The following is a 15,957-nucleotide window of genomic DNA, read 5'->3' on the forward strand; positions in this document are numbered from 1 at the left end:
AAATCAAATCAAATTCTTCTTGCCAAAATGGTGCTAACAACTTCTTTTACTTAGTTCAGTTGTTTCAGGAACTTGATGCATTAGATCAGGCTGTGGTTCGTCCTGTTCTCGAAAATAACTGCTACTTTGCACATGCTGAAAACATTCTGTTAGCTGCAGTTAGTGATAGTGATATGGAAGTCCGTCGTTTTTCAGTAGAACAAATAATAAGAGCAAGAGAGAAGCAGACTAATAGTAACATACCGGTTCGCGTCTTTGATAAGAAGGATATAACATTAAACTTGGCTGCGACATCGTTCATTAACATGATTGACTGGGACCAGAGTAATGTTACATCTCCTCCGATGCTATCACACCTTTCAAATGATCAACTTACTTACACACATCCAATACTACTGCCCGATGTTCCATGTTATTCACAGGCAGTAGAGAGAACAATTAAAGACGTTAGCGCTGCGAGCTGTAAAGTTTATGGGAGAAAGTCCCGTCATGGCATGGTGTTACAGAGTAAGAAATCCAGATTAGAGATACCAAAAATAGACAGCAAGAAAGATTTTATTAACAGTTAGGTTAAACAACTTTGTATTGTTGCTGTTTAACATTGATTCGTTACAGTTTACATTATTTTTAATTTGTAATACATTGCAATACATTACATTAACATTGGGTATTTATGTAGTCTTTCTAGTCAGAGTTGGGACCTGTAGACACTGTCCATAAAATAAAAAGTGAGGTTTTTTCAAACGAGTACATCAAAAAGCAACTTTTTAGACATGTACAGGATCTCCAACTTAATATTTTTTACATTTCGACCCACCTTAATATATATATATATATATATATATATAAGTAGTTGTTTTTTTTTTTAATTTAGTGTATAAAATTTTAAATTTTTTAGTATTTGTAATACACACTTTATTATAAAGTATTAAAATAAAATTATTCAATTTTAACAACAATTTAGTACATTTCTAACTATTAATTTCTAATTTGTAGTTTTTATATTTGTTACTGTAATTTATAGATATAATGTAATACAAAGATTTTTGTGCATATGTTCTTAGTAATGAGTAGCAAAGAAAAAGTTGCAAGAAAACAATCTCAACCAAATTCAAGGTATTTTTAAAGAGCATGTTTTATAATATGCTCTTTAATTTTTTTTTATTTTATTTTTAATTTTTATTTATTTAATTTATTTAATTTTTAATTTTAAATGAATTAAGTTTTTTAACTATATATTTATGAAATGTAAATGAGATAAAAACTGCTATTTTAGTATATGGAGAAAAAAAAGAAATGCAGTTCTAGAAAAGTTTGGAAATAATCATCAAAATTTTTTAGTTGCCCAAAGCGATAATTATCCGACTGTTGAAGTGGAAACAGAATTTAATAATGATTTCATTGAATCTAATTTTGACGAGTTTAAGTTACCAAAATCTCAGAGTGATGATCTTAAGTATCATAATTTATCTCAAAATTCAGCACTTGAGGAAAGTAGTAACAGTCTTTCTGACTCTAGATATGTGGTATCTGATTATAAAATAGAATATGATCTAGTGTTATGCTCAAAAATTAAGGAATGGTCACTTAAAAACAACTGTACGCGACAATGCACTAATGAAATTTTAGCTATATTTTTTGAATATAAGTTTAAAGTGCCTTTGGATTGTAGAACCTTATTAAAAACAAAAAGAAGTATTTGTTCCAAAAATGTTGATGGTGGAAATTATATATATCTTGGATTAAAAAAACAGATCACTAATCAAATAATTTATCATTCAATTCTTGATGTTAACATTTCTTTAAGCTTTAATATAGATGGTTTACCACTGTACAAATCCAGCTCTACACAGCTGTGGCCTATTGTTGGTCGTATTAAAGGTTACAATCCGTTTTTGTTTGGAATGTATTGTGGATCAATTAAACCTAAATGTCATTTATTTTTAAAAGATTTTTCAGATGAATTAAAAATACTAACAAGCTCTCCATTTGTAGTTAATGACAAAAGTTACATGGTTCAAATTTATGCTTTTATTTGTGATGCCCCTGCTCGCTCCTTATTAAAAGGTATAGTTAATCATACCGGTTATCATTCTTGTGAACGATGTACTATTGTTGGAAGATGTATATTAAATCGAATTGTTTTTTCTCATATAGAAGTAAATGTAGATTTGCGTACAAATATTGAATTTCTTGATTATACTTATGCTAACAGAGATCACAATGGAAGATGTCACCAACATGAAAAGTCTATATTCAGTGAAATAAATTCCCTTGATTTTATAAACATGTTTACTTTGGACTATATGCACCTTGTTTGTTTAGGAGCTACTCGGAGAATTCTATATTTTTTTAAGGGTGGGATTAAAGGAACTAATCATGGAAAAATTTCTTTAAACATGTTAGACCAAATTTCAAACAGTTTATTGCAGCTAAATGGAAAATTGCCCAGTGATTTTGCTAGACAGCCTAGGTCTCTCTCTGATTTAGATAGATGGAAAGCAACAGAATTACGTTCTTTTTTACTATATTACGGCATGATAGTGTTAAAAGACATCATTGATTTGCATACATATAAACATTTTTTAAGTTTATCAATATCAATACGGATTTTATGTGATAATAATGCTGAGTTTCGAAAATCAAATTTAGAGAATGCTCGTCGGTTGATTAAATACTTTGTTATAAACTCAACCGAAATATTTGGTCAACTATTTTGTGTTTATAACATACATAGTCTTCTGCATATATGTGATGATGTTGCGTTTTACAATGCTCCGCTTGACAGTTTATCTGCTTTTCCGTTTGAAAATTTCTTACAGCAGATTAAAAGATTAGTTCGATCTAAACATAATCCTATATCACAAATATGTAAAAGGCTTGATGAAATCAATATTTTTAATAGGTTTGAGCAAAAAAAAAACCAAAATTAATACCAACTTAAAAGATGGTTGCTTCTTAACCAAACATGGTGTGGTTTTCATAAAAGTTAATTTAGGGAATGATCAATACTCGTGCTTCTATTATAGAAAAGATTGTATGGATAATTATTTTACACACTTTTTAAACTCAAAGGATATAGATCTATATTTCTTAAGAAGTAATGTTCGACATGTTGTCAGAGTTAAACATAAAGATACTTTGGTTAACAAATGTGTTTGTTTACCAATAAAAGATGGCTTTGTTATTAGTAAACTGTTGCACAACATATGCTAAGCTAAACTTTGTAATTATCTATATCTACTTTTAATGTTCAATACATGCTATACACTAGAGTTGTGTTAGTTAACTAAAGGAATTTATATATATATGTATATATTTTATATATACATATATATTATTATTATTAGTAGTATTATTATTATTATTATTATTATTATTATTATTATTATTATTATTATTATTATTATCATTATTATTATTATTATTATTATTATTATTATTATTATTATTATTATTATTATTATTATTATTATTATTATTATTATTATCATTATTATTATTATTATTATTATTATTATTATTATTATTATTATTATTATTATTATTATTATTATTATTATTATTATTATTATTATTATTATTATTATTATTATTATTATTATTATTATTATTAGTATTATTATTATTATTATTTTTATTAGTATTATTATTATTAGTATTATTATTAGTATAATTGCTTTTACTTTTTTTACTCTTTACTATAGCCATATAAGTATTTTCTTATATCTTTGGTGGCCCACGCACACACACACACACACACACACACACACACACACAGATATATATATATATATTTTTATATATATATATATATGTATATATATATATATATATATATATATATATATATATATATATATATATATATATATATATATATATATATATATATATATATATATATATATATATATGAATCTTTCACAATTTACTTCGAAAGTTAAGGAGCTGCTCTCAATTATGAATATTAAAGAAGCAAGAACAGTCACAAGGAAGCAATCACAACCCAATACAAGGTAAGTTTGATGAGAGAACAGTTTTAAAATAAATTCTTCATTATAAATGTTGCTAATAAATTTTTTTATATTTTATTATATAAAGTCTGTTTATTTATATTAACTGTAATAATAAACAATCTTATATGTTGACATCAGAAAATCTATGGATCATTTTTTCATTTTTTTGTTTTTGATTTTAGCCCAATAAAAAGACTTTATTCTGTAGTGACTATCATTGAAGATGAAAAACAAAAGAAAATGACTGTACCTGTGCATTGGGTAGATGAACTCAAAAGTATTGTATATTGGCCTCCGAAAGACAAAAAACAAATAAACTACTATATTAGTAATTGGGTTTCACCTGATAAAGGGTGGGGAGAATATATATTGTTAAAAATAAATCTTGACAAGGGAACAAAGGAGATGTGTGATATTTGCATGAAGTTTGACTCTGAGTCTTCAAATTCTGATTTTCAAGAAGCAGGTATTTTGTAAATTTAACACACATGCTTTTAAACTTTAAAATGTTTTTTTAAAATTAGTTTTGTCAGTTTTCTTTATTTAGGTACTTTATTGCAAGTACCTTATTAAAATAATACAGTCTTGTGTATTCATTTTTTAATATCAATTTTAGAATGCAATAGTGAAACATATTGCAATCGTCTTTGGGTTAGAGAAAGTAGTCCTGACATTACAGTTGAAAAGGTTGCTGAATCGCCATTATTTTCTTCAACATCATTTTGTAAATCTCCTAGAAAACATCCTAAGATAGTATCTACTCAGAAATATCAAGAAGAGAACGTTTTGAATTCAAAATCATATCAAATCAATAAGTCAATCTAGTTTGTCCTCTGTTTGTCAACATGATTTGTTTTTGGAACCAGTTCAAAAAACCATTCCAAGAGGGATTGGTGGTACTTTTTTTTATGATGAACCACCAGCTAGCTTTAAAGCAATGGATGAAAGGCGTATGTTATAATTTATTGAACCTTGTATTGAAACTATGATTCTATTGAGTTTATATAAAATTTTTATTAAATTAGTTCTAACTTATCTATATTAGGTTTTCAATATGCAATATTTATGGAGTAAGCAAGTTTAAAATCTGAAATACAAAAATCTTTATGTTCAATGGAAAAGCTGGGAAGAAGAACTGAGCCTGAAGAAACCTTATTTTATATTTGTAAATCAAATGATATAAGAGAGTTTGATGAAAGAGAAACATTTTTAAATGATAAAGAAAAGTTTCATTTGTTGGTATGGTTTTTGTATATAATAATATATATAATATATGGTGCTTTTCTAAATAAATCTAATTGAATGGCATTGTTAATTTTATAATTTTTTTTGTCAATTAAAAAAATAGTAGTGATATTGATAATGATATTCTATAACTTTTGTAGGTCCGTCAACTTAAACAAATAGGTGGTAGTTCGATTTCAGCCTCAGTTAATAAAGTTTTAGATGAAACTATGTCTAAAAGTGTTCAATCGCTATTTAACAAAGCAGGGAGACATGGCAAAAGATCATTTAGAAAAACATTATTGTATAAAGCTATTATTGGTAATTTTTAAATATTGATATAAAATTTTTTTTCTTGTGGAAGTGTGTGTTTATGAAACCGCTTTTGTATGTGCTTTAAAATGCATAAATTTATTTTATATTTTAGAAACATTAGTGTCACATTCAACAAAATCTGTTTTGGTTGATAAGTTAATAGGTGACCATTTGAAAAGAGCTCCAGATCGAATAGAATAACAAATAGTTTATTTAGTATTTTTATGTTCACATTATAAATGAATACAAAATAAATAAACTTTAAAAGTCTTAGTGTTACACCTAAGTTTCTTTTTGTTAAGGACTTTTTTTTTGGATAACATAAGTTATTTAACTTATAGATACAAAATGTTTTTACTCAGTGGGCACGAGAATGTTTTGCAAATGTTTAGTAAACAATTAATGGTCGCTTGAGCAAGATTTATGTTTAAACACGTTAATAAACGTTTTAATTGTAATTTTTTTCTCAATTAGTTTATTATTTTACAAGTTCTTTACCACGACTGTTTTTTTTACAAAAAAATTTACTTAGAGACAAAAATTTTATGTGCACACAAAAATGTCCCAAATAATCTGTTTGTCCCAGAGCTATAACTTTTTGGTAAATTTGTGAGTGATATATGTGTGTGTGTGTGTGTGTGTGTGTGTGTATATATTTATATATATATAAATATATATATATATATTTATATATATAAATATATATACATTTATATATATATATATATATATATATACATACATACATAGATATAAATATATATATATTGCATGTAATTTTTTTTTAAGATTTCATTTTAAGTATTTAAAAATGACCACCTACAAAGAAAGATATCATTGTAGAGTCTTAATACAGCTTTTTAAAATCGAGTATAGTAAAGAAACTGTTAACTGGCACCACACTCCGATGCGTTCTGCATCTCGCCACAGTCATAGAAGTTGATTTGTGAAAGAGATAGTTTGATCAAATAATAACAGAAGTAACTTCTTCTCAAATTGAGTTATCGACAGCTGGAATTGCCTACCAGGTGAGATGGTAAATGCTGAAAGCCTAAATGCTTTTAAGAATCAGTTGTTAAAATTATTATTCGCAATTATGAGTATCAAAGGTGCAGACATAGTTACAAGCAAATGAATGCAAGGTATGTTTGAGTTAAAAATATTCTATAAATAAATTTTTTAATAAATGTATGAAGCTATTTCTATTCATATTTGAATTAAACAGTGCAGCATATCACAGTTATTTGCACATAAGAGAAGCAAGTCCTATTTTTAAAGTGCAAAAAGTTGCTGAATGTAAGTTTATCAAAGAATGTCATCTGGTTTTATTAAACATTTTTTGTAAATAAATATTTTTTATCAAGTTTGAAAGTATTTCCAACGTTAATAAATAATATATGAAGTTTTTTTTCATCAAGTTTAAAAATCTACCCAAGAAGCATCATTTGAATTTATTGTTATGAGGAACTTTCATCAGGTTTTTTTTTTTTTTATTTTATTACATAATCAAATTATAACAAGGTTAAAAAAATTGTTAAATAAACTAAAAGTAAAGTGTAGAATTTACCATGAGTATAAATGTTTGTTCAAGTAACACCCTTTATATGTGCTAGTTGGAATCCATGAAAGATTTCTATAGTATTTCTGTTTTTAGAAACACTGGTGTCACATACAACGAAGTTCGATTCGGTCGATAAGTTGAAGATCATTTGAAGAGAGCTCTTGACAGAACAGTGTAACAATTGTTTTATTACGTTTTTGTAGGCTTATTTATAAATGTATGCTTTTTTTGTATGCTTATATTATAAATAAACAGAAAATTCAACTTTTAGAAATTTATTAAATTATTGGGATCAAGGCTGTTGCTCCTAAATTTTCGTTTGTAAAAGATTTTTTTTCTGCATAACATAAGTTATTTACTGAAATAACTTATACTTAAATAAATCCATTTAGGATAATTCTTGAAAAGATTAAAACGTTTCATTTACACAATAAAAACCCATCAAAAAAACGTTTTCGTGAGACCCTTAAAAAACGTTCAAAAAACGTTTTTAGGAAAACGTCCGGTCACCGTTTCATATGAACGTTCAAAAAACCATTAAAAAACGTTTTTGTGAGACCCTTAGAAAACGTTCAAAAAACGTTTTTAGGAAAACGTCCGGCCACCGTTTCATATGAACGTTCAAAAAACCATTAAAAAACGTTTCACGGGACCTTTAAAAAACGTTTGCAAAACGTTTTTAGGAAAACGTCCGGTCACCGTTTCATATGAACGTTCAAAAAACCATTAAAAAAACGTTTCACGGGACCTTTAAAAAACGTTTGCAAAACGTTCTTGTGCCCACTGGGTTAGACCGTATCTTATAAACATCTCATTAATTTCTCATGATGTATATCTCAAATCATAGATTTGAGATATACAACATGAATCTGTGTTAAGGAAAATATGATATGAGAATTATTTAATATTTTCCAGAGTTTGAAATTAACTAAGATAAATAAAACGACAATATTTTTTTAAAACCCATTTCAATGCATTTAAATGAAAAAAGAGTGACATTTCATCGTTTTCCATCTTTAAGAGGAGCCAATAATGAATAATCTAATTCTAAAGGTTCGCTTAAAGTGTTTTTAGAAATATTAGGTTGCAACTTTCGGCGTTTGGTACTTGTGAAGCATTACTGTTTCTGCTCTTCATTTTTAGTGAGAAGGTTATTAAAGCCTGTAACTATTTTCACTCGTTGTTCTACCACATCAATAACAACCTTTAGTGACTTCACAATCTCCAGTTCGTACTTAAAGTATATATTTTTAGGCAAGCTACTGGTTTGTTTGTGTTCTTTTCGCATTCCTCAAGACACTGAATACAACCATGACTCGTTCTTCACCAGTGCTTCTGTCTACAACTTTGAACTCGTCAGGATTCTCCCCAAGTACTTTTATGGTGGCTATGAGTATTCGTGTGGCATTTCTGTCAGATAACTTTAGCCGATCCAACAACAAAGATAATTTCATGATTAAAATTTCCCTAGGGCCACGCTTCTTCTTTTTGCTATGAGATGTTCCCGAAAGTTTCTTGGTTTTTTTGAGAAGTACAAACGTCCATTTGCAATACACCTTATAGATATCTATCATCAATAGATATCTTCATCGCATGATTTTTTCTCTTCATCACCATAGAGTCAAGTATAGAGTTCTAAAATGTAACTTTTTTGATTTTTAACCACCTGATTCCACACTGTGCAGCGGTTTTAACCATGGAGTTTACTCAGCTCACCTAAGGAAAACGTCTTGAGCTGTTTTAAGTTATTACATAAGACCATATTCAATGTGCAGAGAAAAAAACAATACTCTCCAATAATGCAATTGTAGATCTGCCCTGCCGTTATTTCAACTCCTTAGCTCGGGTTAAAATAATCTAGCCTGTTGGTTTGTGCTGCGGTATTCCTGTTGGTTTGTGCTGCGGTATAACGCCGATCAAGTATTTTACTAAATGCACTTTTAAGATATTAGTTACCAAAGGCGTGTCAATTTGTAGGACTATGGTACTGACGGTATCTTAGTCTGCTAAAGTCTTGTAGAGAATCTACAAGATCTACAATCTAGGTTTTTATTTGTTTTCCTTTTTTTGACAAATCTTATCATGTTTTTTGGGGTAATGTAATTTTGAAGTAAATGTATATATCAAAAAGAACAAAGCTTAAATTTTAAAAGCTTAAATTTTACTTCCGAATACAAACTGTTAAGATGAAGAAGTCTTCCTTCAATTGAAAATGATTTGTTGGAAAAACTTTAAGGTAAAAATCTTTTTAAGCCGAATTTTTTTGGCCGGAGAAATTGAATGAAAACCAAAATAAATTCTCCTTTGAAAAACCAAACCACCTCAACTTGTCGAGTAATCGACCAATCAGCCGGCAACTTGTTGGGAAAAGAGCTATAGAAACGGATCTACCTACTGTTTTTGGTCGTAAAGTTAGTTATCAATAATTTCAAAAACCATATCTGATTCCTCTGTATTACTGTAAAGCTTCAGTAGATTATGCACAATTTTACCTTTTTTTCCGCATAAAGGGCACAAAATGAGAAATTATGGTTATGGGTAGGTTGATATTAAAAGTTATAAGAACGATAAAATCCATATATATATATATATATATATATATATATATATATATATATATATATATATGTATATATACACATGCATACATGCATGCATGCATACATGCATACATACATACATACATACATACATACATACATACATACATACATACATACATACATACATACATACATACATACATACATATAAATATTTATATACATAGCAGTATAATGGTGTAGTATCTAGTTAGCAACCTACATCACAATATTTTAGCTACCTATTTTTAAAAATTAATGTCAAATTAGCTTACATAATAATTATTTTAAAAAAAATTAAAATAAAAAAACTAAAATTGATGTAGTATTTTTAGTTTATAAAAGAAATATAACAGTTTTTTTATTACAGAAAAATGAGTTTACATGCCAATGTAAAGTGTTTTTATCTTATAAAACATAAAGTAGGTGGGATTAGGTTTATTACTAGATAAGATGATTTTTAATTTACGTAAAGTTGTATCTAACTTTTTACATATATTTAAAATAATGAACAAAAATATTTACCATTTTTATTAGATGTTTTTATATGTTTATATATGCATACTTTTCAGTTTTCTATTTTGACCTTTTTTATAGATGTAATACTATAGATAGACAATGAATGAAATGGCTTTTTCAAGCATCCATGATGTTGATCATCACCATCATGGGCACCTTCATTGTCACCCACCAGAGCATTTGCATTGTGTACCTGCAGAGCAATATGTACCATCAGAATGTTTTTCAAATGAAGAAAAGGTTTATTAACTTTTATTATAATCATTTAGAGGTAATGAAAACAAAATGTGAATAAAAAAAAAACAAACAAAAAAAAACAACAAAAAAACAAACAAAAAAACAAACAAAACAAAACAATATGATCAGTATGAAAAGACTTCACTTTCCACAAGTAAAATTGTAGCTTAAGTCAAATTTTTTTTATATCTGAGGTTTGAACTTTCCTAACTTTCTTGTACTAATTCAATTGCAATAAATGATAAAAACCAAGACTATAAGTTAGTTTTTATGCAATATATTTGTAATTGTGTGTTTTATGTACCTAATTTAGTAATATACTGACTTAAATGACCAACAAAGTAACTTTAAATAAACTGAAAATTTAAATTCCATTAGTTTTAAATACTAGGAATGTATATTCTTTTGAAATTTGTGGCAGCAAATTGATTTTTTGCCCTTAAAACTTGTTTACACATAAGTAGAATTTTTTTTTAATTATTTTTTTATCTTGCTTTAGCATTTCATACCTAATCCTGATGCAAAGCCTTTTATTCCAAACTTACATACATTTTCAGCGAATTGGCATTTTTATCGGAATGAGACTGGAAAGGTATAAAGAAACTTGTTTATAGATATTGATTTTTATTAAGTTGTTGCATCATTAGAACAATCATAAAGTACGGAAATTTCATGCAGAGATTTGGAAATAAGTTCAATGCAGAGATTCGGGAATAATTTCAATGTAGAGTTTTGTAAATAAACAAGATCTGAATATTTAGTGGGTTCAAATCCTTAAGTATTTAAATATTGTTGCTTGACTTTTTATTAACTATGAGAATCTGTTCAACTACAATAGATAGAATTGCAAAGAATTTTATTAAAAAAAAAATAGAAGAATAATAAAATAGTAGCTTGTTATATATGTAAATTCTGTAGTTTTTTAAATTTATTTTCTTCTTCAATTAAACCAAGGTTGGTATAGTAACTATCTCTTAATTTTTGCAAAATTAATCGATTAATTTATAAAAATGAATTTTTATGATTTACAAAAAGTAGCACAACCGCATATTGCTACCTATTTAGGTTTTCTCTTTTTTTTCATTCTTAAAAAACATAAGTTATTAATAGTATCATTTGACAAGCAAACAAGCAAACCAGAGGTACTAAAACTTCTTTCTATAGAAGATCGGGGAAGCCTTAGCATGGCATTGTAAATCTTTTCTAAATAGCATGGGATTTTTCCAGTGCTTTCAAGTATTACCATTTAATGTTTAAAACAACTCAAAATATTTTGAGGGAATGAATTACAAATTAGTCCTTTATTTCTTCCTGTTTTTTCTGCTTTTAAAATCAAATTTGTTTTGGATATACCCCCAAGGGCTTTTCCGATAAAATTTTTTAATTCCAAGAATTATTTTAACATGCTAATTAGAGAATTCCATCTTGTTTTAGTATCCAGAATAAGCTGAAGCACTTCCTAAATCAGTTCTACAAATGTTTTGAAGAGTATCATTTTTAAGTGGCAATTTTCTAAACAGTTTGACTGTTTTACGTAACCTTTGATATAAGAGTACCATAGTCGTCATTAAACTGGATTCCCTCATTAACAGAGCTGTTACTTTTTTCATTCCAATATTCTTCTTTTTCATTATCATGATCATCATTAATTAGTTCTTCTTGAGTTGTTTCTGTTGCAAAACCTTTTTTTCTAGTAAAGAATATCACATACTGCAAGATTCCATAACAATGGCAAAGTTGGTGGATAACTCCAAATTCTCATCCCATTTTCTTTATAACTGATGCACTATCAGTAACACATCCAAAGATATCTTTGGATATGTTACTGATAGTGCATCAGTTATAAAGAAAATGGTTTTTGTTATTTGCTAATGTTTTGTTTAGTACTTTGCTATTTTTTAGTACAAGATAATAAATGAAAGCCTAAAATTCAAAAAGTAAAGAAGCAGATGCTTTAAAATAATACAAAAAAAACTGATAAAATAACTTGAGGATTGCTAATGAAAAAAAAAAATTGTCTAAAAATACCTCATGTTTTTCTACCAAATGGTGTAAAATTCAAAACTAACATTTATTAGGGTGGTTCACTTTCAATCGGAAAAATATATAACTCATTTAATAACATCAATTTTCATCATGTAAATTTTGTTTTTCCTGTACCTTTTAATATCTTTTCTTTTTGGTATTAGTGCTGCTAAATCAATCGAAATGTTTTGTGATTTGCTATGTAAAAAAGAATAAAATTTTTTGTTTGAACAAATAAATAGATAAATAAAGTACATAACTAGCCCCTATTGATTTTTACAATTACAAATCCAGATTTATGATTGTTCACCATGACACTTTGTTTAAGTTAAGAAAATTATCATAGTAATGCACTAAAGGTGCTGTTTTTTTAGTGAGGCACAGGAAAAATTTGATGGATAGTTCCTAACAAGTTTAAAAGCTTTCAGAACTTATTTTGATCATCAAGAATGAAAAATGATCACAAAAATATGATATAAATTTGCTGTAAAACTGGTCATTCCACAGTTAAATTTTGGACCAACCCAGCTGAATTGAATATCAACACAAAGTTAAAAAAAGTACAGAATTAAAGTTTTTATTAGGTTACTAAAACATTTTTGCGCTAAATGTTGAAGAATGGCAGTTAAATAAATATTAGAGAATGACAGTGCAAGTATTCTGACTTGTTGTCTTAACTTGTTGTTTAACCTTTCTTGCATTGCATGAGTTTTGATTGGAATAGAAAAATTTTTGTTTGAAAAGATGATAGGAGTGTCTGAAGAGATGAAAATATGATTTAAAGAAGAAAAACAAAATATAGGTAAAAAATAAATATAGAAAAACAAAATATAGCAATTCTGTCCAAATCAGATTTTTTTATTTGATCAGGATCTGTATCTAAGGACTCAATTGCTGTGAATTGGCATAAAAGATATAAAATCAATTGAAAACATGTCATATTGATCAGTCAATCTGCCTGTATCTAAACCAATTCAACAGGTGGGTGTTTAGAGATTTGAAGAATTCTTTCCAACAACATGATTTTACATGTGCAAAAAAAATTAAGGAGGCCAAGCTGCAGTGGTTCAGATCTCTTCCATCTGATTGATTTGAAATGGAACGAAAAAGCTTGTATGACTAATGTAAAGATATCATAAGGTGTGATGGAGACTACATTACATGGAAATAGATTCTTTCTTATGTTATTGTGTAATAAAAAATGTTTTTAAGACTTTTTGAGCATGCCAAATATATTTTGCATAATGCATTTTTATATATATATTTATGTTGCTTGATGCATTTTTATATATATATTTGGATGTTTCATTTTGTAAGGCAAAAAATAAAATGTGACATTTTTCCAGACTTTGCTTATACCAAAGTATGACAAGGTAACAGTAAGCATCAGAGTCTCAGTATCGAAAGTATTGTGTAGTCACTGAATCAATCATTTTTTATGATACCCATCCTACGATACCAATACTGATACAGAATTGGCATCAGTCATTGATGGTAGTATCATACATATGAGACTTCCAAGACTCTGATGCTTAGGCAGCATGTGAAAGTAAACTGTCATGTTCTACTTTCACATGCTACCTTATCATTACATCATTATGTCATCATCACAATGAGATCATCATGAATCATTGTTATATATTTTTTATAAAAAAATTGAGATGTTTTTTAATTATCTACCATTACTATAGAACATCATCAAGTGTGTATAACACCTTTGCCATCCATTTAGCTTGATGCAGAGCTCCTGGGATCATGAAACTAAAATTATCTTAAAATCAAGCTCCTATATATAGGAGTGAGAGTTATAATAACTGTTTGTAGTTTTCTCTTAGATGACTTCCATCTTTTAGAAGATTCTGGAAGATACTTAACTGTTTTAACTTGTTTTTCTTGTAGAAAGAAGGGAAAAAATTATTCGACTATTTATAAGGATATTGAATGCTGAATAATTGGTAATAAATACTATATTAATAAATAGATACTAAATAAAATTACTTCTAGATGATTTTTCTGAAGAATTCTGGATGGTTGTCTTAAAATGTGAAGTTCTTGGCTAAAATAAATTGTGTAACTATTTATGATGGGCTTTTTTCAATAAACTCTTTATATTTCGAGACTCAATTTTAAAAATATTTTGTTGTTTGATCAATATGACATGTTTTCAATTGATTCTATATTATTTATGCCATCTGTTCTCCCCAAAATCTCATCTGTTGCTTTTTAAGGCAACAGATGAGACTTTTATTCTAAACAAATAGTCAATCTTAGCCAGTCACTTGAACTACAGCTCTATCTCCTAAAGTGTTGACACTTCCATAAATAACTAAAGGCTTACTTTCCCAATGGAAGACCAAATAAAGAGGATTTTTTAAAAAAGATTTTTTGATTTTCTTTGCAATTTTAGTCATTGTCTAAGCTTAGTGAATGGAGATATGGAAGTTTTTAAAGCTTGTCACTAAGGTTATTTGCAGTTGCTATAAATGAAGTACTTGCTTGTTGACTCTCTACTGGAAAAGCAACTATAATCATTTTTTTTGTTGCTGCAGGTAAAAGCTCAGCTTCTTTGTCACTTTGGTGCTGATGATGATTGAGATAAGATTTTCAGTAAACCAATACTTCAGTAATATCCTTATAAAAATCATTTTTCTTCTTTTGTAAGTGTTCTTATTTCCAAGGTGAAAACCTTATCTAATATTATCTAAAACAAATTCATAAATTCTTTGCCTAAGAAATTCTTTATCTTCTTGTAATTTACTAGTCATCTCCATTACATTTTATTATAATCATCTTCCAAAATCTGCTGTTTCACATCTAGTTTTTCAAATTTTTCTTCCAGATCTATATACTACCATATTCTTAGTAGAGCTTCTCTTTACTAGCATGTAAATTTTCCTCCGTCTTACCAGGCATATTTGCCTTTCTTCATACATCCTGTTGTTTAGTACTGATATTTTTAGCATATATATATATATATATATATATATATATGCTGCTAAACATGCCTATATATATGGATTTTCAACTTTTGTTGAAAGCAAGCTTGTTAAAATTAATGTTTTGTATTTTTAGAACCTAAATCTGCCATTTATTGTAAATCCTCAAATCGACAGTGATGTTATGTTTGCAAATTTCTCTCCAAACTCATCCAGAAAACATATTGCTTTTCACCTGGTGTCTAATGTTTTGGATGATGAAGTAATGGAAGAGATTCAAGTGTCAGATGTCTCTAATACTCTCTTTAATAAACTGCACCCTCCTCAACCATTGGGTCAGCCAACTGAGCAAAACTTGTGAGATATGCACCTGATTTTTATACTTGTACTAATTTTTTTCAATCTCAATTCAATCATTTTATTTCATTAATGCTATTTTATTTTAATTTTTTAAACGTTAAGTTTAAGGAAATAATTTTTCCTCTTTAAAAACTTACTGAAAGTTTATAATCAGAAGCTTAAACCACAAGCTGCTGAGT

General features: G+C 27.6%; 1 protein-coding gene and 1 pseudogene across 3 annotated transcripts in view; both read left to right on the forward strand.

Annotated features, from left to right (window-relative positions):
* The window catches only part of LOC145190255 (uncharacterized), a 34,526-nt gene that overhangs the window by 12,927 nt on the left and 5,642 nt on the right, over window positions 1-15,957 (forward strand). The window contains exons 1-4 of one of the 2 annotated variants that reach the window (XM_090089571.1): window positions 9,443-9,657; window positions 10,299-10,460; window positions 10,957-11,049; window positions 15,555-15,775. In XM_090089571.1, the coding sequence (XP_089945697.1) occupies window positions 10,320-10,460; window positions 10,957-11,049; window positions 15,555-15,775 (455 nt within the window). In that variant the 5' untranslated portion in view covers window positions 9,443-9,657; window positions 10,299-10,319. Of the gene's footprint in view, window positions 1-9,442; window positions 9,658-10,298; window positions 10,461-10,956; window positions 11,050-15,554; window positions 15,776-15,957 lie in introns of those variants that run through there. The other variant, XM_090089570.1, reaches the window with a different exon arrangement.
* LOC145193785 (uncharacterized) lies at window positions 1,055-6,050 on the forward strand (annotated as a pseudogene). Its single transcript, XR_016453098.1, has 8 exons — window positions 1,055-1,116; window positions 1,277-2,259; window positions 3,944-4,019; window positions 4,202-4,485; window positions 4,603-4,969; window positions 5,065-5,258; window positions 5,405-5,564; window positions 5,671-6,050. The product of XR_016453098.1 is annotated as an uncharacterized LOC145193785 (transcript).

The sequence above is a fragment of the Hydra viridissima genome, unplaced genomic scaffold (genome assembly GCF_058129835.1).
Source record: "Hydra viridissima isolate aposymbiotic clone 2 unplaced genomic scaffold, HvirCarnegie_v1 scaffold_6, whole genome shotgun sequence".
NCBI classification, from domain to species: domain Eukaryota; kingdom Metazoa; phylum Cnidaria; class Hydrozoa; order Anthoathecata; family Hydridae; genus Hydra; species Hydra viridissima.